The 21,851-nt window shown below is 38.8% G+C and overlaps 2 protein-coding genes across 2 annotated transcripts; one reads left to right on the top strand and one right to left on the bottom strand.

The window, feature by feature from the left end:
* Positions 1-4,403: 4,403 nt before the first annotated feature.
* LOC132601336 (uncharacterized) lies at positions 4,404-4,835 on the bottom strand. Its single transcript, XM_060314434.1, has one exon. The coding sequence runs from the start codon at positions 4,833-4,835 to the stop codon at positions 4,404-4,406; it is 432 nt and encodes a 143-aa protein (XP_060170417.1).
* Positions 4,836-11,435: 6,600 nt separating this feature from the next.
* Positions 11,436-21,245, top strand: LOC132603225 (uncharacterized). The gene is made up of 5 exons (XM_060316176.1): positions 11,436-12,072; positions 12,412-12,782; positions 12,875-12,996; positions 13,091-13,202; positions 20,735-21,245. Exons 1-5 carry the CDS (start codon positions 11,876-11,878, stop codon positions 21,031-21,033), a joined length of 1,101 nt encoding a protein of 366 aa, XP_060172159.1. The 5' UTR covers positions 11,436-11,875; the 3' UTR covers positions 21,034-21,245.
* Positions 21,246-21,851: the final 606 nt, after the last annotated feature.

The following is a 21,851-nucleotide window of genomic DNA, read 5'->3' as shown; positions in this document are numbered from 1 at the left end:
CGGGCAGCGGTTGCACAATAATTGGAATGTGGCTCATTTAAAGAGATACTACTGCTAAGGTATGGATTCGTACCCTGGTGATCATTTTTTATTGTCAATCTATCTTCTTTTTTGCAGAAAGTCGAGTACCGGATGAAGTTAGGTTTGAAAACACGTGTTGCACTCTTTTCCTTAGTACGGTTTTGTCTCGAAGTGGGTTTTCCGATAAGGTTTTTAATGAGGCAACAAGTACAACGTGTTACTTGATGAAAACGAGGCTAAGTATCCAGGAACTCGGGGTATAACCCTCGAGTGGGGACTTGATAGTTCTTACCCGATCACGCAGCTCGGATAAACACTAGGGGACTATCATACCCACATCGAGGCTTACCCCGGAAAATAGAGAATGAGCAGCTCAACAAAGCAGATGAATACTGTTAAGTGCTACCCTGGAGAAGTCCTCGAAATTTTATATTTCACATCTCTGTCCAATTCGGGACATTCTGTATTAGGTTTCGATGTAAAGACCAAACGATCAGAACGAATCGTGTCCATTTAGTATTTGCTACGCCAAAAACAAAAGGAAACAAACGAAGTCTTCGTACTATGTATGTTGACACCTAATTTTGGCTCGACGTGCTTAAAATTAACGTTTTGGGGGGTCCTGATTCGTTAAAGAGCACGAGATACATTTTTACATTTTTTTCAACAATTTATTGATGATTATCCTTATTTTAGGAATTTTCTCAATTTATTGTCATTTTTTAAGAATCATTATTTTGCACATGTACAGCGTAATACTACCATTTTTTGTGCAATTAATAATTGTTTCTTAATTTTATAGCAATACATTTTCATATCATAGACATTAATGTTTATATTTTATACTTGCGTTATTATTTATACATGTATTAATTAACTATATTTTAGTACAGTCTGACAGTGCAGAGAAAATCGGAGTAATTAATTTTTTTTAACGCAGAGTAAAATCGGATCAAGTCAAGGTTTCATCATTTTTAAAAAAAAAAGGGATTAAGGTAAGCATTGAGGAGACAAAAGGGTGCAATCTTCTATTCTTTGGACAAAACAGGGGCCATTTTGCATTATAAGAAAAATGAGAGGTATTCATCTTCTACATATATTTACACACACACACAAACACTCAGATTTTTTCCTCCCTTCTAAAACCTAAAACATTTTTTCCTCTCTCTCTCCTCACTCCTCTCACTCTATGCCGCCATCCCCGACCATCCCTTTTCTTATCCAGCCAACGCAACCACCAGCCCACAACACCACCATTTCCCTCTCCTCTCACCCACTCCACCACGAGCTCGTCTGTAGCAAACCCAGAACGACTAACACCACCGCTACTGCCCAGCTCCGGCGAACCGCTGTTAGTGGTTTGAAACCCCAGATCTACTTGGCATGGTCTTTTTGTGGTTGGATTTAAACCTTTTCGTCTTGCTCCGGTGTTCTTCAACATCGAAGCAATTTATTCTATTCGGAAAACGCCATCTCCGGCTACCTCTTTAATTGGTTGCTCCACTTGCTATTTTTTAAGCTAGTGGCGACTGTTTTTGCCTTGTTTTGCTACTGTTTTCCACCCCTATTCGATTGTTGTTGCAGACGGACGATATTGCATGAGTTTGAATTTTCGGTGGAACTTTGTCTTGCTCGCTGCTCAAAGCATTTGCTACTGTATATCCATTCATTAACTGCTAATTTCAATCTTGGTTGGACTGTTTTTTTTTTCTTTATTATAGCTTTTGCCGTTTATTTTTGTTGTTAGTGATACTTCGTCACTAACGTCATTGCTTTGTCATTGCTGCAGTCATTGTCCGACAATTCTTGCTGCTACAAATTCATTACTGTTTTGCTCGTTTTGATTGTTTTGTTATCGTTTGGCTACAGCCCACTGTTACTGTTGTTGCTTTGAAATATCTTACATTATTTTTGCTAAATGTTATGTTGGTTTTTTTTTTTTGCGCCTGGAAATAGGATATGTGGCTGCGAAAGCATATGCCCAGACTCTTAATATGTAAAGTGTGCATATACTAATTTTTAGGGTACCGCTTTGCAGCTAGGAATAATGTTATGTCTATGCTGCCTGTATCGCCCTTACATTTTATCTAGTTTCTTTTAAAATTCTTTTGGTCATAGTATCGTTGAAACAAATAGCATAGTATTGTTGCTTTGCGTTCCAAAAGGTTTCTCTTTTAATAAGCTAATTTTTTGTTTAACAAAATAAAGAGTTGTTTGGATGAAGTCACATTCGTCTAACGGTTAATTGTTTGACGAAGTTTATTCATTAGGCGTATGTTAATTAGATGGATTGTGACTAACTTAGATGCATTGTGACTAACTGACTAAAGTTTATGAAACTTGTTTTTTGGTAATTAAAATAATTTGATTTACCAAAGTAGTAATTACAAAGCAATATTCCACCTACGCAGAACTTGGACAAATGGCCGATGAAGAAATTTCCGTCGATTTCCAAGGCCTTCCATGTACAAAGACGGATTTTTATTTTAAGTTTATTCATTATTTTTAATTCATCCGATAATTATTTATTCTCTTACTGACATTTTTTATTAAGTCTCATGCAGGTATTGAAGTTATTTTTTTTAAGATGACACTCAAAAGAAGTTCAAATAGCTTCTTAAATTCTTTGTTTATATATTTTTTTTTACATTCTTAAATTATGCAAGCATAAAATATAGTGAAACTTTACTTTTTAGGGTGTAGGTTAGTGGTATTTATTTATGATCTGCTTAGGTGATTTAAATTTCATGTGCTTTAGACAAATTAATATTAGGCAGTTATTATTTTCGTAGCTAATATTCTTATAGTTATCACGTTTTGCTAGAGTTTTAATTCAATAGCTTAGCATACTTAAGTGAATAAATAGGGTGATTTGCCTCAATATTTAGGCTTTAGAATATACTCTCATAATTAATTGATTAGGCGTACATACTTAGCTAGTTAAATTAGTTAACTCACTTCGAGTGCAAAATAATTTCATGCCCATTTTTTACACCTTTGTCACATACTCAAGCTTCTAAGTTGCCCATAACTTTTTTTTTAATTATTATAACACATATGTATAAAATACGTATTGCATGATTATTTATGTGAATATTCATATTATTCTTTAGTCTAAATTCTATTAATTTTTGTAAATAATAAAGCCTTTTACACATCCCTCGTATAGTTAAATTGGTCCAGCCGGGAACCACATTTGTGGATTCTGAAGTATGCCTAACACCTTCCCTTCGGAATAATTTGAACCCTTACCTAGAATCTCACTTATTTTCGTAGACCATGTTAAGCTGCATATATTAATAATTTATAGCTACCCTAGTATACCTTAAATGCTAGGTGGCGACTCTGTACATAATTAACTATTTCAGAACTCCATAAGTTGTGCTTTGTTTAGCCTTTGGTAAAAATGAGGTGCAACAATGTACGTACAAATACTTGCAATATAAAGAAAATTATATAAAATTCATCTTGGACGTGTCTCGTATTAAATACCCTACACCGGGGATTACCTTCGAAATTTGGCATCATTTTATCAAAATACCCTACACCGAAGACTACAGTCGAAATTCGACAAAGGCAACAAGGTCGCGTTGAACCAAGCCAAAATCTTTTAACACCCTCGGATGGGGACTGCCATATCAAAATTTGACAAGGCAGGGATTCCGGTGTCCGAACCTAATCTATGATAAGTAAGCGGTCGGAAAACATCGACCCTAAAATGCCTAATGTGATTCGGAGACGTCTGGATTCACAAAGCATAAATAAGTCCTACGGGCAAATCATTCGATCAAATCCTCGGATAAAAATGTACTGAACGAAGAGAAAAGCCAACACTTAGGCATAGTCCGAAAAAAATGACTGCAAGCCTTTGATTATTCTTTAACGGGATAAGTGATTAAGGCAAAAGTCATAACGAGCATTCGGATAAAAGAATAAAGAGACAATCAAAAGAAAAATGCACATTCCATATACGAAGGGTTTTACATCTGAACTTTCTACAAAGTTAAAAAACAAAAACAAGCCAAAAAGGCAAAAGAAAAATAAAGGCTGGTGCAGGTCTTGATCTACTCGATACGACTGGAGCCGGAGTTCTCGAAAACTGTTCACTCAGAGTCCTCGGACTCAGTGTCGAGGGCTTTCTTAGCCCCCTCCTCAATTGTTTTGGCTTTGAGTATCATAGCCGGGAGGTCCTCCAACCCTTGTTGAGCTTGTTCAAGAGTAATCCTCCGGGATTTTCACTGTTCATATTCAACAACAATCGTAGTACGAGCCTCGGCAGCCTCCACGTCCTTAAGAGACTCTTCCAAGGCGGCCTCAGCTAAAACTCTGACCTCTCTTCATCGAGAATTCGGTAAACTTGAGTAGCCGACTCAAGCTTGGTCTTAAAGAATGTCATTGGCCTTGGCTGCCTCCTCGAATTTTCTTTTGAGCTCGTCACATATCCGGGACCGATCCTCGGCTTTCTGTTCAACTACCCTCAACTTCTCCTTATCCTTAACGTTCTCGGATTCAAGCAGCCGATGCCTTTCTGCCATCTTCACGGCATCGGCCTTAACCGAATCAAGCTCACTTCGAATTTGAGAGATAGTGGCCTCGAGTTCACCGAGCCTCGAAGAAAAACGAGCATTTTCTTGGCTAAGGCCGGCCTTATCCGCTTCCAAGAGCCAGTTCTTTTCAACTATTTCGGCCAACTCGGCCTTCAAACTAAGGTTTTCGGCCTTCGCCGCTTCGAGCTTAGGTTGAAGGTTGGAAAGGGCAGCGGCCCGGTTCAATTGATCTTCTTTTTCTCGCAAAAGGTGTTGGAACTTCTCCATTTCACGATCCTGGGCATCCAGCTGGCCCTTTAAGTCGTCAACCTCTTGCTGAGCACGGATAAAGGCCTCATTCACGAGCACAACACTCTGTAGAAGAAACAAATAAAGTTAAACTTGGATAAAGCTAGAGTTGAGGTTCACATTGAATTATGGAAAGATTGGATGATAAGCTTACCCGGTTACCCGCGTGCATGCCCTCGTTAATGAGGCACTGCCAGGGGACTCCGGTCATCTTTCTCTTATCCGAGTCCGAAATGAGAGGCCTAAGATAGCTTGCTACTCCTATAGGATGGGACAAAAATCTGCAATCCTCAGGGACAGTGACCATGGCCGACCTTGTCCTTCTCTGTTCCACGCTAGGGGCCGGAAAGACACCTACTAGCGGCGGCCCGGCTAGCTGCCCTCGTGGCTCGAATGATAGGGAGATGTCCGAAACTAGTAGCTTCCCTGGTTGCAGGTGGGGTAGCCGAGAACATGTCATCGAGGTTATATGACCTCGGCGCAGGAGAAGTTAGAGCAGCCCCAGCGGTCTCGGTAGAAGCAGGTGCCTCGGATGTTGCAGCTGGGTTACCACCGGGCAGTGGGCTAGTATCCGTTGGAGCCTCGGTATCAGGGGCCGACTCTGCTCTTTGTTCGGCCTCAATATTCGAAGATGGCCCTGATCTTCTAGGCCTTTGCAAGGGAATTTTCTCGAGGGAAGTGTCACCTGAAATGTTAATGAATTCCATCAACCTTAGAGGAGTTGGAAAAAGAACTTCTTCCCCACCTGTGTGCTGAGCCGGAACGGAGGGTCCTTCTATAGCTGTAGGGAAGGGCGGAATGGTGGCTTCCTCCTCCGGAACAGAGCCGATAGAGGGGCCCATACCGACCCTTTAAATAAGAAAGTCGGGCTCCGATTTATCCCTCAGAGTCCGAACAACGCTCCTTGCCCTTTTCGTTGGTTTCTCCCCTTTGTCCGAGGGATGTCTCCGCCTCTTGCAGGCATCAGCAGTGAGATGAGATGCCCCTGCCGAATCGAATTCAGGAACCGGTGCAACAGGCTCTGCTGTTTGTTCCGGTCTTGGCTTCACCGAGCCGTTGGGTAAACCTGAATACCGAAGGGGTTATAAAAAGAAAGGAAAAAATGAGAGGATGCAATATATACCAAATCGAGGAGAAGATTACCGTGATTTTGGGCAACCTATCGGCCACGCGACTGGTCCCCCTATGTCCGTTGTTCATGAGTGTGTTGACCGATAATTGCTCCAACCCATTCGATCATGTTCCGGACGGCCGGAGGTATCCATGCCACAGCTGGTAAAAAGAAAAGAGGAGAAATCACATGAATGCAAGGGAGCAAGTGTTGACAAGGCATGAAGGAAGAATAATTATTGAAGGGAGAACTGAGAAACTTACGCCTATCGTTCCACCTCTCCGAAAAAGGCATGTACTCAGTCGGAATAATGTCTGCGGTCCTTACCCGGACATAGCATTCTAACCACCCTCGATCTCTGTCTTCGTCCATCTTGGAAAAGATCGGGTTCTGACCTCGCTTGGCGAGCTTTCATACCCCCCTCGGAAGAGCCTCGGGGAATATAACCGGATGAAATGCGCCATCGTGAATTCCCTGTTGACGTTGTTGGCCAATAACCGAAAGCAGGCCATAGTCCTCCAGATAATCGGACCAATTTGGGCTAAGGTCACATTGTACGTCTGGAACATCTCTAAAATAATCGGGTCAATAGGAGGGTCGAGTTTGAGCGTCAATGGATAGGTGTAAACATATAAGAAACCTTCTCTATGATTGGTGATAGACTCGTTAGGCCCAGGGGCGTACACTTGCACCGGACGGTTATCCCATCCGCAGTCAGCCAGGACCTGGTCGAGAATATCCTCCGTGATAGACGAAAGGTATCGCCTTACGTCGAAACCTTTATCTGCCATCGGAGAAGGCTTCTCGACGTCAAATTCTTTGTTGTAGTTGAGTTTGGTCGGTACTATGTCCAAGGCAGTCGATTCACGGAAGTCTTTCCCTTGGTTTTGAGGCAAGCTCTTCTCCCTGAGAAGAAACCGAGGGAACATCCTGGGAAGTAGTTTCGGTGTTGGCAGACATTTGGAAAGTATGAAAGAGAAGATTTGAGAATGAAGTGGGAGAGGTAAAATTCAGAAAAGGGAACAATGGAGGAAGTGTAAGAAGGACGGAAGAAGCAAAAGGATGCAAAGTGACGAATGAAAAAAGGTAGCAAGGGTGCACCTTCGATCAAATGAAGAAGTTAGCAAGTTTGGTTCGTGACGATCAAATGAATAAGAAGTGGAGTGGAGAAATGATCAAATGAGCAGGAAATGATGAATTGGAAGGACCTGGTGAGCAAGAAAAATGAAGTGAAGAAGTAAGAATGGTGAAGGAATGAAAATGGGGAAAAGTGAAGTGGTTAAGGGCCTTATATAGGCGTGGGAACTGTAGCGGTTACAGAGAGCCACCAACCGGACGGTGACTCGTGTCTCACAATTAATGAGACATAATATGAAGCGACGTGCGTTACGGCGGTTCCCGAGGTCGGCCATTCGGGACGAGACACATGGCCGATGTCAGAGGGGCGTGACATAACTGTTCCCGCCAAAATTAAAAGATAAGAAGGAGCTTGTGAAACCACAGGTTTTGTGACTTATCCACTTCCCGTTACTCCGATAAAACTACGGTCCGGAAAGTGTGGGGACTATTTGTATACGGTAAAAACCGGGTCAATGCAAGATCGGTGTGACTAGGGGCTGAGGGTAGGACCAAATGAACATGAGTATGTTCGGTCTTTTCTTCAGACCGGGGGAATTGCATCGGATGCGACTTACCTGAGATAAGAGAAGTGTATCCGTTAATCCGGTCTCTCCAAACCAAACTCAATGTGGCCGTTAGACCAGTTTCTCCAAGTCAAGCTCACGTGGTCGTTAGTCCGGTTTCTTCATGTCTGAACTGAACGTGGTCGTTGGTCCGATTGACCTGTTGCGGTACTGCCACGCGTCAAGACCGTTCTGTCATTTTGTACTGACAACCGTACGGGTGTGAGACCGTACGGTCCCACCTTATCCTTTTAGGGTTTCTTTATTTTAAAAGGCTTTGTACTGTATTTGAGGCCCATGAGGCAAAACTATAAATAGAGGACGTTATCCTACTTTTGGGGGTTGGCTTTTTTCAGATCTAGAATATTATAATAGAAATTATAGTGAAGCTCTCTCTCTCTCTCTCTCTCACACAAATTTTGGTCCAGATTTGCAGTGTTCTTTGGCTTAATTCATCCATCCAATACAATATAGTGCCATATACACATATATATTTACTTTAATCTATAATATCAACATACTCATTCAAGGCATCAACACATATACCCACATATACATATTATAGCATACGAATCCGTTTATATTTCATATCAACCCAAAATAGATTAAAAATTATCCACATATTCTATACCTCACTTACAAATTCATTTGTTACCTAAATTCGGGGTAAACACTATCAAGTTTTAGTCAAACGAAAACAATTCACACAATGTCGCCTCCGTTGAGATAAGGGAAACGCCATCCTCATATGGTTTTAGTTGTAAATAGTGCAAAATTAATTGTTATGTCAATATTAATATCTTAGTCATCTACATGAGTATTCTCAGGAGTGTTTCAATATGCACGTTGGACATTCCGACATATAAAATGGGAACAATTATAATCCTGATTATCATACTTGCATCTTATTTAATTATAGTCCTTTATAAATAAATCTGTATAACAATATGATTTATTCATAAATCTGGAGGATTTTCAACAAATTTAATAGAAAATGACAATCAGGTGTAATATGTAATTTGACCCAAATTGTACACATAATAAATACTTCAGTTAGTAATTAATTTTCCTTTCATAAGAGACAAATTGTAGATTGATGCAAAATTGCTAGCTACTTAAGGTTTAAGAATTGTTGCAAACATGGCATGAGGGACGAAACCATGATAAAGTTAAAAATTCTACCGTACTTTTCTCAATATTTTACTTTTTTCAAAGAAATAAAATTCATGCACTAGAAAATTGAATAATTTTGTTTGACAAATAAAATAATTTCTGTGATGCCGCACAAAGTGATCTCACTGACAAAACTAAACTTAGCTTCACATATATGTTCATTAGGGGTGTACAAAGTAAACCGATAAACCGCACCAAACCGAGAAAAAAATCCGACTAATGGTTTGGTGTTGGAAAAAAAAACCTGACCATAATTGGTTTGGTTTGATTTTAACTAAAAAAAGTCAAATCGAACCAAACCAACCCGACATTACATGTATTCAATTTTTAAAACATTTTATACATAAAAATATTTATTTGTAAAGTAATTTATAAATATTTCTTAAATTTTTTCGTAATTTTTTATCTATTATCATATTATTGAAGCTTGAACTTAGAATTTTGAATGTCAATAAGTTTTATATCCTATGGATGTTAGTAACTCAAATAAAGTTCAAACCAAAACCAACTCAATACTAATCCTAACAAAAGAAATTCAATTTACCACTAGGAATGACAATAATGTTGGATATCTATTCTTTAGCTTTGCATAATTGATTTACAGAGTAAAAATACATAACTTAAGTTTTTTTCTTTGTCATGTAAGTAATACTTATTTTAGCATGACTTAGTATTTTTAGATTATGGTCATTTTCTTTTATGGCTTGTTAATTAGCAATATTTATTTTAATCGATTATATTAGCTTTTGTTGAATATTTTAATACAATATCATCACTCTTCTCACATTTTGTGTTATTTTCTTAAGAAACACCTTAATTATATAATTGTATCTTACTAGGACTAAAGAAATATTTGAAGTAAAAGTTATATATTTTGTATCAAGACTATTCCGAAAAAAACCCTAAAAAAACTGAGAAAACCAAACAACCCGAAAAACCCAAGAAAACCGAACAACCCGAGATTGAAAAATCCGAATTTTATTGGTTTGGTTTGGTGTATAAATTTTAAAACCCGACGCAATTGGTTTGGTTTGGTGTTTAAAAAATCCGAACCAACCCGGTCCATGTACACCCCAAATGTTCATATATACCTATTCTTTCAAGAAAAACAGTTATATTCTTATTTTATATTTTCTAATTGAAAACAAAACCCGTTATCCATAGAAACAAAAAAAATAAAAAAGAATAAAACAATTTAAGAATGTTTTCATTTGTATGCGATTATACTAGAAATAAAAGTTCGACCACACCCTTTGAGCACCTTCACCATCAACTCATACGTGCAAGGATTTTGTCACATTAAAGATAAATGTGAACGTTATTAATTTTTCTCGAATACGAAGAAAAAGGAAAAAGAAAAGAGAAAGACTAATCACAGGCCCAAAAGAAGAGAGTACACCTCTTGGACTATGCTCAACAACTAACAATTAGGATAAAATTTACAAACAATGACTTTTTAGTTTTTAAATTGAAATTTAATGATGGTGACCATTTTTTCAATATAGACGAAGAATGAAGTGCTATTTAATCCTGAAAAAAAAAAGTGCTATTTAATCCTAATAACTGTCTTCAAATCATTTTTTTGGGCGGATTGCCCTTATTTTGGAGTGGTCTTTAATTTTTGCCCTTCACTTAAAAAGGTAACTGAAAATATCTTGAGGTTTTAGATTCGAACCCCCGCTCAATCAATTTTTTTTTCGCAAGGCAAGACTTTCCAAAAGATCTGCCTCATGCGACACTCTGCCTTGAGACATAACTAAAAGTTTGCCTTATAAGACAAAGTTTGCCGGAGACAAACTATTAGGTATGCCTCAAGGCAAAGTCTGCGCATGAGGCAGAATGTTTGCAAAGTCTTGCCTTGCTATTTTTTTTTTTTTTTTTTTTTATGACTAAACCGAAATTCGAACTCAGAACTTCAAGGTATTTTAGGCGAAGGACAAAAATTAAAGTCCAACAATTTGAGAGGAAAAAATTAAAGACCGACCCCAATGAAGGGAACTCGTGCAAATTGCCCTTATTTATGACCTAATTTCGCAACGCAAAACTTCAGCCAGCATAAGTTCGGTAGGAATGAAGTTATCTGGCATAAGTTATGTAAGTTATAGGCATAATTGTGTAGTATCTAATTCGACCGGCATGAGTTTATATTTTCGCATCATTATATAACATAAGTTATGCCTTACAAGGCATAACTTCGTGCCTACAGAAAAGTTCTCTAAACTTATGCTGATCCAATTATATATTACACAATTTATGCTGGATAACTTAATCTCTACATAAGTTATGCCGGATAAGGTAAAAGTTCTACCAACTTATACCTTGCGAAATTAGATCATAAATAAGAATATTTTAACCCATAAATTTTCGTTAAATAAGAAGCGGAGAGGAAAATTAAAAATCGCCTATTTGAGGGACAAAAATTAAAGATCACCCCGAAATAGGGACAATCCACGAAAAAAAAAAAGGAGCAGAGAACGTGGAAAACATTCTCTTCTTGGACATTATCTTAAAAAGGGGTTATAAAAACTTCGTGGAGAGAGGGGTTAAGTTAACAAATGCAGGTCAAGTATACAAACGGATGGTTCTTTTAATTATTTTACATGGGCGTACACGTGGAAGCCTTATGTAAGTGTCACGCAAAGCCCCAATTTTACCGTAGATATGTTAGTTTTTGGGCAAATTTAGGGATTTTCTCCCTTTGGGTTCTGTTTCTTTGCTCCCGTGTGCCGGTAAAAACTTATTCTTTATGAATGCATGCATGGTGTATGAATATACAATAACATTATGTTACTATGGTTAAACCACAGTATTAGCAAGTTACATTGATTTGTTATAACCAAGATATATCTTATTTGATTAGACGTTAAATGATCATCAGAAAAAATAAGGATACATTATGGGAAAATCAATGGAGAGAAAGCAAATGAAAGGCTCACAAATTTTTTCGTAGAATCGAGAACGAAGCTTTCATTCTGTACATGCCAGATCGTGAATTTTGAAATAGTTAAACGTCCGGTGCAAGTAAATATTTATCTGTGTGTGTCCCGGAGAAGATGACAAACGAGGAGATGAGTGACATTGAGATGATCAGAAAGAAAGTGGTGGATGAATGGGGTGTTATGCCATATTTTCATCAACCTTTCAACCTGGATGAGTCTCCTGATTGGCGTTACCCTTTGAAATTAATACCTGAAAGTGGCCATCTTCAAATGCTACAACGCTTTCTCGACACTTGCGACCAATTCAAAAGGTTTTTTTTAACTCTTAAGAATGAATTTACGTTATTGATTATTATTTGGGACAAAGGGAGTACGTAATGCTTTCTATAGTATTTTGCCATGACTTTTTCATTTCCGTTACTTCCTTTTCCGAATTGCTTTTAACTGTTTTTCTTGAGCCGATGGTTTATCGGAAACAATCTCTCTACCTTTAAGGTAGAGGTAAGTACCCTCCCCAGACCCCACATTGTGGGATTTCATTGGGTATATCGATGCTTAGGGCACTAGAAGACTGCTCCGCTCTAGATTTCGATGTGCCATTTTGCTTGAGCCACAATGTTATTCTTTCTTCTCTGGTTGCCAAAATGCAGCTTCGACTTCTCAATTAAGCCAATGAAAGCTGGTGGGGTGAAGCTTTGCAGCTACTCCGAGTTGCAACAGATTACTGATTTCAAGCGTTTCAGCTTGGAGACTTTATCTGGAAGATTGTTCCGTGGCACCATTCGTGAAGGATATGAAGAACGGCCGGTGGTTGTAAAGACATGTGATCTTCTCCTTCCTTACCGTGATGGACATTTTGAACGTCTACCTAAATTTTGTGATGAGATCGAGTTATTCATGGATGAAAAAGCAAATACACATAAAAATTTGGCGAAATTGTATGCATTCTGTTGTGACAAGAGGCTTGCAGTTGTCTATGATGAAAATGTTACCTGTCGCTTGTCTGATGTGTTTCTGAACGGTATATAAATTACCTCAAGTGCCATGTTGAATGACTGTTCACATTAACTTTTGTGCTTTTAACATACTCTTTTTTTATTTCTTGTTCGTCAGATGACTTTGGGTGGGACTTGCGGATAAACGTGGCAACTCAACTTGCTGATCTCTTGTCATGGTTGCATGAAAAGAGGATTGCAGTTGGCAGTATTATTGCGTCCTGCATTATGATAGATGAGGTTGAGTTTGAGCCCTTGATCGTCTTCTCTGACTTCCTATTTCTCATAGATATCTGAAGCTTTTTAACAAGTTATTACAATTGTTTGGCTGCAGGAAGTGAATATAAAAGTATTTGACTTTGGCTTCGTTTCTAATCATGTGAACGAGGATTCTAAAATTCCGGTTGAATTTTTTATCGGCAGGGAAGCTCCAGAGGCTATAAAAGGCATGTTTTCTCAGACTTCATCATCTCTCTCTCTGATGCTTTCATGCTATAGATCAAAGATTTTTTTATAGGCTTTTATTTTATTTTCATTCGACCACCATATTGGTGGAGTTGAGTGTACGCTCAACTATTGCATTAATCTCCAAAAAGGATATTCAAAAAGTGGAGGCTGGGAAATTGTCCAGACCTCCCTGAGTTACTACAAAAGAGAGCCCCTATGAGCTATGAGCATACATTGGTGATTAATCATTCGCCCCTATGAGCTATGAGCATACATTGGTGATTAATCATTCATAGTGAATGATTTCTTGAACAAAAAGTGAACACTACCGAATATATCTTAACCATTATCAATAATAAAAAACATCTTGTGAGCTTTGGTTCTGAAAGTTGGGAGTCTTACGATATCATTCTTCGTCCAATTTTTGACTCTCAGAGGTTGAGTCAAATCCTGTATGAAGAATGTGTTGCTCTTGTCCTCCTCCCTCTTGTTGGCCAGGTAGTCTGCAATGCTGTTAACTTCCCTATAACAGTGTTGAAATCTGAATGTGACATGCTTATTTAACTGCTTGATCTTCTTCATAATAGGAGCAATAAGCCAGTGGATTGTGTTGGTGTCATTGACCATCTTAATGATGGTCATATAATGTGATTCTATAATAACGTTATAGTATCCATTCTGCTTGCACCATTTAGTCCCAATAAGGTTAGCTTCAGCTTCATTGTTGGAGCAATTTCCGTAATATTCAGTGTAGGACATGATGAACTTTTCCTGATAATTTCTGAGAATACTCCCTCCCCCTGAGCTGCCTGGATTGCCTGCTGAGCTGCCTGGATTGCCTTTACTACAGCCATCTGTGTTTAACTTGAACCATCCTGGGCTAGGATATTTCCATCTAAGACATCTGATGTCCATCCTTGGTTTAAGCTGTTCAATATGTTAGCAAGCAGTGGTCCATTAATCATTTAGTTGCAAAGTAGGAAACTGTGTAGCCAGGACCCTTCTTGCCATGTGGATAACCTGATAGATGACCCTAACGTAGTTGTTATAGTATCCATTCTGCTTGCACCATTTAGTCCCAGTAAGGATAGCTTTTGCTTCAGCCTCATTGCTGGAGCAATTTCCGTAATATTCAGTGTAGGACATGATGAACTTTTCCTGATCATTTCTGATAATACCCCCTCCCCCTGAGCTGCCTGGATTGCCTTTACTACAGCCATCTGTGTTTAATTTGAACCATCCTGGGCTAGGATATTTCCATCTAAGACATCTGATGTCCATCCTTGGTTTAAGCTGTTCAATCTATTGGCAAGCAGTGGTCCATTAATCATTTAGTTGCAAAGTAGGAAATTGTGTAGCCAGGACCCTTCTTTCCATGTGGATAACTTGATAGATGACCCTAACATAGTTGTTCCTGATTCCTTCATAAATGTCACTGCATCTTGATTTCCATATCTCCCAGCGCCAGCAGATAAGAGAGGGAAGGACCTGAATTAGGCAAGAGTGCTCTTTGTTTCTGGTTTTAGAGATCCACCAAGTATATAAGAGTGTTTCTGATGGTTCCATGCCTGCTGCTGATACCACAAATGCCAGAGAAATATTCCTAAACTTTACTAGCTAGCTCCCCTTCACTGAATATATGATCAACGTTCTCAATATTTCCATTTCGACAGCATATGCATTTAGAAAGGCCATGGATTTTGAATTTTTGAATGGCTTCTCCTCTAGGGAGCTTGTTGGATAGCACTCTAGTCATAAAAAATGAAATTTTATAAGGAACTTTGCAGTGCCCAATTCTGTCTGAGGTGAGGGTGTTGTTCTTTTTCTTTCAGTATTTGCCAAAGGTGATTTGGTAGTGAAGAGTCCATTCTGATTGGGACTTCTTATAGGAAGATCAGCTGTATCATCATGAATTTCAGTTTGACTGATGATCTGAACCATGTTATTGTGCAAAATGTCAGAGAGCTTGTTAAGATTCCATTTTCCTTAATCCCGGAAGTCAGAAACTTTAATTTGTTTGGATAATCTATTGTTTGGGAACAGTTCTGCAAGAGGACCAATACAAGTCCAATTATCCCACCACATAGAGATATCTCCCTTTGCCACTTTCCAAATAATGTGTAATGCAACAAGTAACCTGCTGCAGTTTTCAAAAGAAAAAATTAGTTTTCAAAAACAAGTAACCTGCTGCTCTGTGTCTTGTATAATAGAACAATCAAATTGTTGATCACAAAAGATCCAAATTTGATTGTTGCAATTGGAAAAGGAGAAGTGATATCCCAACCACCTTTTAAATTTATCAATCTTGGATCTTCTGCAAAATGGTTCCATCAGCGCCATGAATGGAATTTTATGTCTTCTCCTGTGTTGCTTGAGCCTATCAAAGGCACTAAGTGTATTGATGCCTCTCACATTCCATATAATGGACTTAATCATTAACACTGATTATTTTTTGAATTTTTGACCTGTGACCTTGTCACAGTGTGTTGAGTAGTATGCCTTCCTCCTCTTAGTATGCCTCTGTTTCCTCCTCCACCTCTTGAATACTACATTCCTCTTGGTGACAATTTCATGTTATCAGCCATTTCATCAAAAGCTTGTTCCACTTCATTGTTCTCATGAGTTGGACTAAAAGTTTTAACAAGTTGTGCAGCTTCAAGATCACTGTAGGTAGAGTTCTCCTCTACAGTCTCATAATCTTCTTCACTGATATTTCCTTCTTCTTCGGTACTGTCTTCATCACCAATTTGTTTATCATCATTGCTTTCCACTGGTTCATCAAAGCTGCTTTCTATCTCTTCTGATTCTGAAAGGCTTTGGTTTTTCATTGCTATTGATATCTTTTGATTGATTGTGTGGACGGTGGTGATTATTGTTTGTGTTGGGACTCTTTGGGGTGCTGAAGTTCTGTTGGATTTGGTTGGCTTTGGAGCTGACTTTTTTGGGAATTTGGAGGTTTTAGTGTTTTTTGCTGGATTGGTATTGAGAGGGTCTATGAGTGGTAGGCTTTTTTTTTTGTTGTTATTCTTTGGGGTCTTGACTATTGGGTGAACTGTGTTGTATGTGATCAGCAATAAGTTCTTGTGTGGATGCTGATAAGTTGTCCTCTGTATGAGCTCTTTGGTCCTGCCAGTGTACTGTTTTTTAATCTTTCTTTCTTGTTTCTGCTTCACTTGTTTGTCTTGTTGCTTTCCTTGATGCTTACTGCTTGATCCTAAAACTTTGTTGTCCCTGCTGGCTTCCTTTGCATTGGCTTTGGGTTTTTGATTTGAGCCTGCTGGAAGCTTCTCCTTCTATTGACTATCCATTTTTTCTTACCTTGTACTTCCGGGAGTTTTGTTGTGGCTGTAGGATCTAGCTCCTGTATCATAATACCAGTTCTTCTTCTTCCGATTTTCTTCTTATCCACTTCCTGAAAACCATCTTCATCCTGTCTGGTTGTGTTTGTAGTTCTTGTTTTTTCAGCTGCTTCTCTTTTTTGTTTTGTGTGAGGACCCACAGCAGGTGTTAACACATACATGCAACTGTGAACCCCTGTGCCAGCCCCTTGCGACTGGACACACATGCTTGACATGACATACTCAGGTATTGTATGAGCAAGAGACACAGACGATCCGATATACGCTGCAGCGGCTGGTATCGAACCCGTGACCTCTCCCCTTTTGTTCTCCCAAAGGAGACACCTCTCACCAATTGAGCTGCAGCTCAATTGGTAAAAGGCGAAAGGAATGTGACTGCAAGGTCGCGGGTTCGAGGCGCTGCGGCGTGTATTCTCGAGCTGGCTAAGAACCCTTTCACAAATATCCCCAGTAGTCCAAGTCATGCATGTCATGAGAGGGCAACCCGTTGCATGTATGTGTTAACACCTTCGGATCCTCGACAAAAAGACGCTTTTTTTGTGAGGACCCACAGCAGGTGTTAACACATACATGCAACTGTGAACCCCTGTGCCAGCCCCTTGCGACTGGACACACATGCTTGACATGACATACTCAGGTATTGTATGAGCAAGAGACACAGACGATCCGATATACGCTGCAGCGGCTGGTATCGAACCCGTGACCTCTCCCCTTTTGTTCTCCCAAAGGAGACACCTCTCACCAATTGAGCTGCAGCTCAATTGGTAAAAGGCGAAAGGAATGTGACTGCAAGGTCGCGGGTTCGAGGCGCTGCAGCGTATATCGGATCGTCTGTGTCTCTTGCTCATACAATACCTGAGTATGTCATGTCAAGCATGTGTGTCCAGTCGCAAGGGGCTGGCACAGGGGTTCACAGTTGCATGTATGTGTTAACACCTGCTGTGGGTCCTCACATTTTGGATCTGTTCATCAGCATTTTTGTTCCCACAATCCTTTTCCTTATGACCTTGCATTTTACGGTACTGACAATAAGAAGGCATTCCTTCATATTCAACCTCAAGCCATTTGCCATCTTCTGTGCCATTTGGCCCTTTGAATCCAAGCCAGATTGAATCTACTTTAGCTTTTAGGAGATTTACTTTAACTTTAAGTTTGGCAACATTGCCTCTAGATTTGGAAAACGTAGCTTGATCAGGGGCAATTGCATTGCGTATTGGTTGAACCATTCTAAAGATGATGTCCCATTTGAATAAGTGCCATGGTAGTTTGTATATAAGGATCTAAATTGGCACAATTGAAGTTTCTCATTTGGGCTTGACACCTGGCTTGAAATCAGGGGTCCATTTCAAGACTTTCATGGTGTAAGGACCAATCTGGAAGATGATTAGTGGTTGATGGGATGAATTTCTACAGTTCATTAGATTGGAAGTGGGAAATGGTAGGAGGATTAAATTTTGGATGGACACTTGGTGTGGAAATGAGAGCTTCGAGAGCAGGTTTCCAGATTTGTTCGACTGTGCTTTGATTAAAGAGGGTTGTATTGTAGATTTTAATTCAGCAACTGGATGGAGTGTTACTTTTAGAAGAAACCTAAATGATTGGGAAATAGACAGTTTTTACCAACTTCTTCAACAACTGAACTCATGCTCAGTAGAACAAGACAGAGCAAACAGACTAGTCTGGGTCAATAGCAGGGATAAGGCATTCTCAGTCAATAACTGCTACAGAATATTGTTGCAACAGTTTAGTCATGGAAGCCCCAACTGGCCATGGAAGATTTGAAAAACCAAAGCACCTACAAAAGCAGCTTTTTATTTACAAAGGAGAGGTTTTTCCTTATGTAGTAGATGCTATTTCTGCAATTCAGAGGAGGAAACCGTTGACCATCTTTTCTTGCATTGCAGATTTTCAAGGCAATGTTGGGAACTTTTCTTTAGCATAATGGGCATATCTTTGGTGTTACCAGAGAAAATTAGTAGCTTGTTGGAAGTATGGCAATCTTAGGAGGTTAAAAAGAGCCTAAAACCAGCATGGAGAACTATTCCCAATTGCATAATGTGGACCTTATGGCTGGAAAGAAACAAGGCATGCTTTGATGGGAAGAAGTTACAGATTTCTAGAGTACAAAACAAATGCATAAAAAATCTGTACTTTTGGTGTAATAATAGTACTAGAGATAGGATGGAGAATTATTTGGAGTTTTTACACTTGCTAGGAGATAATATGTAGTATGAAAAAAAAAGAGTTTGCTGCTAGGTCCTGTACTTTTTTCTGTACCAACTTGGTATTTTCTTAGTAAAATCTTTACTTATCAAAATAAAATAAATAAAATAAAATAAAGGGTTTTGAAGTGTAGATGTGATTAAAATCGGTCTTATTGTTGAAATCAAGATAAACTGTTCTATAGTCATCATAAGCTATCTTAATGGTTCCTTTGAGTTGAAATTGAGCAACAAACAGTTTTCTTAACTCTTCCATGTTTGGTTATCCATTCATGAATTTGCCGACAATCGTCATTCTACAATCCGTTGCGAAGTTAACAAAATAGTCATCAGCATTAAAGAAAACCGCTGGCTTACCGAGGTGTGTACCTTGTTGTATATCAATGGGAGAGGTTAGTAGTAGTTGCTAGACAGGTTTGAACTGAAGCTGCGAAAGTAGCTTTTGAGGGGGTTTGCGGTTTGTTTTTTTCATTGTTGAGGGCTCGTTTCTGTTGTTCTTGATTGGTGTTATTTTGATTTTTGTTACCGGGCTTTTCTATGTTGCTGTTGTTGGTAGATATCTGTTGATTTTGAGAAGCTAAATGTTTTGGGTCTTGGAGGATCGAAATTTGTTGAGATTTTGGGTTAGCTAGTGGCTGGATTGGTGGTGTTGGTTCTTTGAGGGCTATCTGGGTTGCTCTGTTTTGGTTCTTTGCCGGGGATTAAATCCTTGTCGGTGTCAATCCTTTGAGTGCTCTGTTGTGCGTCTTTGTCGGCAATCGATCCTCTGGTGTTTTCAAGCCCTTGATTTGATTCTTTGCTGGAGATTGATTCTCTGATATCTTTCAGAACCACCGGGTTTGATAGAATACTTTGTATTAAGTGGTTGTTCTCTGTTTGAGACTTGAGAGGTTGAGACTTGAGAGGTTGTAGAAGGGGTAAAGATGTTGGCTTCGTGATTGCTTGGTGTAGGAGAGGTGGATTTAGGTCAGAGCGAGAAACTTAAAGCAAATGTAATGCGTGATATGCAACGTTTCGTCTACTGTGTTGTTTGAGGTCTAGTTTCCTTGAGTAAAGCCCGTCATTTTCCTTTCCATTTCCTTGCATTTTTTTTTTCTTTTTTTCTTTCTCCTCTATACCTCAAAAATGTGCAAGTTAGGTGTAGTTGTTGACAAGACAATCCCTAACTGGAATATTTCCGTGAGCCTACTGTTGGTTATGCAGCTGAGGGGAAGACACTAATAGTTCAGGTGAACCGAAGATAGTTAAAAGGGCTAGCTAAAACATAAGCATGAAAATGTATCTGTTACTTGAGTCATGGAGGAGTGGTTGTCTCACATCCTTGAAATACTTTCTCTCTTTGGTGATTTCTATTAAATTGAAGCATCTCTAGCATCTTGTCTCTCTTACAAGTTGATGATGGTTTGAGTTTGTTATCTAGGTATATATCCTTGATCAACACTAAGTTCTGATAACGTTTTCTTTTACTTTTACTGAAGACGTCTTGTGATGCATTCTTCGTAAGTGTTTTTCTTTAATGTGTAATTAATTAAGTCCTCGGTTGACTCTACCAACAACAACATACCCAGTGTAATCCCACACCTCTTGTCTGGGAACTCTAGCAAGAACCTCGTATTTTTATCATTTTGGCTGGAACAGAAAAGCGCTAATGAAGAAGTTTGAGTTAAGAATAACTGATAAGACTCAAATATGCCATCGAACTATCAGAAAAGGCTCATTCATGCCACTCTTTAATAATTGGGCTCAAAAATGCCACCACCATTACCATTTTGGGTCATATATGCCATAATGACTGTTGAATTTCATCATATTTGTTGTTTGTATTATATGCATACTTTTACATTATTACATTATGTTTGTTGTTTGTATTATATGCATACTTTTACATAATTTATCTTCTTCTCTCTAGTAAAAGCAGTTCTGTTCTTATATTTTCTGGATCAATAACAGGTAAGCGTACGATGAAATCTGATGTTTACATATTTGCCCTTCTACTGCTGGAGCTGGTAACTAAAAAGGAGTATGAATACAAAATTAATTATCTGGTTGAACGCGGCGAAAAAAAATTGGTTGATGAAAGCTTCAAAACAGTTGATGATGCAACTGCATGGGAGATCACAAAACTGATATCCAAGTGCATGGTTTACGATCCAAATGAAAGACCAACAATGAAGGAGGTTTTTGATGCTTTGAAAGCAATGAGAGCGAGGGGGGAGAAACGTAAAAGAGCTGAAAGTGAGGCAGAATAGGATAAATTGCTCTCTAGGCTTAGCTGTTTTTACTTTTGTATAAATCTGAATCGGTAAAGTAGTTGCCTGGCTGCTTCTTCTTGAGAGGAAGCAGTCTTCTTCTGGAGCTTTATGAATGATTACTGAAAAATTTGTGTTACTGAATACCTATGAATCGGAGATGTTCAAACTCTTTAAACGTATTATTGTAGAAACCCAAATTTATCCCCTTCTTCCTTTTTGCTATTTATACTCTTCCCCAGACCCCATGCATAGTGAAAGCTCAGTGCATCGGGTTTCTGCCATACTGTTTACTTTCTTCGATGTGCAAAGGTTTCTACCATACTGTTTTCTTTTTTGGCTGCTTATTCTCATTTTAGTTAGCCGATGACATTTCAAATCTTTATCATGGTTGTTGTTGTTGTTGATGTAAGACTAGCCATTGCACTATTGCAGCAGTGCACATAATTGAGAACATATTAATGGAAGAAGTTTTCTCTCCACCTTGTGGGGAAAGGATTATCTCCAGTAAAAATTTCTCTCCATTAATGTTCAATTAAGTTCTTCCTTGTATTTCCATTATCTTATTTATTTGTGGTAGTTATTGTTTCTTTTTTTACGGCTCTATCATGACTTTTTCGCTTTCGTTATTTCCTTTTTGATACTGTTTTGAATTGCTTGTCCTTGTATCGAGGGTCTACCAGAAACAACCTCTCTACCTCCTAAGATAGAGGTAAGGTCAAACCCCACTTTTATGAGATTACACTGGGTATGTTGTTCAATGTTCAATCAAGTAACGGATGTAAGCCATCCACATGTACAATAGAATTATAGTAAAT

This window comes from Lycium barbarum, chromosome 7 (assembly GCF_019175385.1).
Source record: "Lycium barbarum isolate Lr01 chromosome 7, ASM1917538v2, whole genome shotgun sequence".
NCBI classification, from domain to species: Eukaryota; Viridiplantae; Streptophyta; class Magnoliopsida; order Solanales; family Solanaceae; genus Lycium; species Lycium barbarum.
The sequence above is the reverse complement of the archived record's forward strand: the minus strand, read 5'-3'. Positions and strand labels throughout refer to the sequence as shown.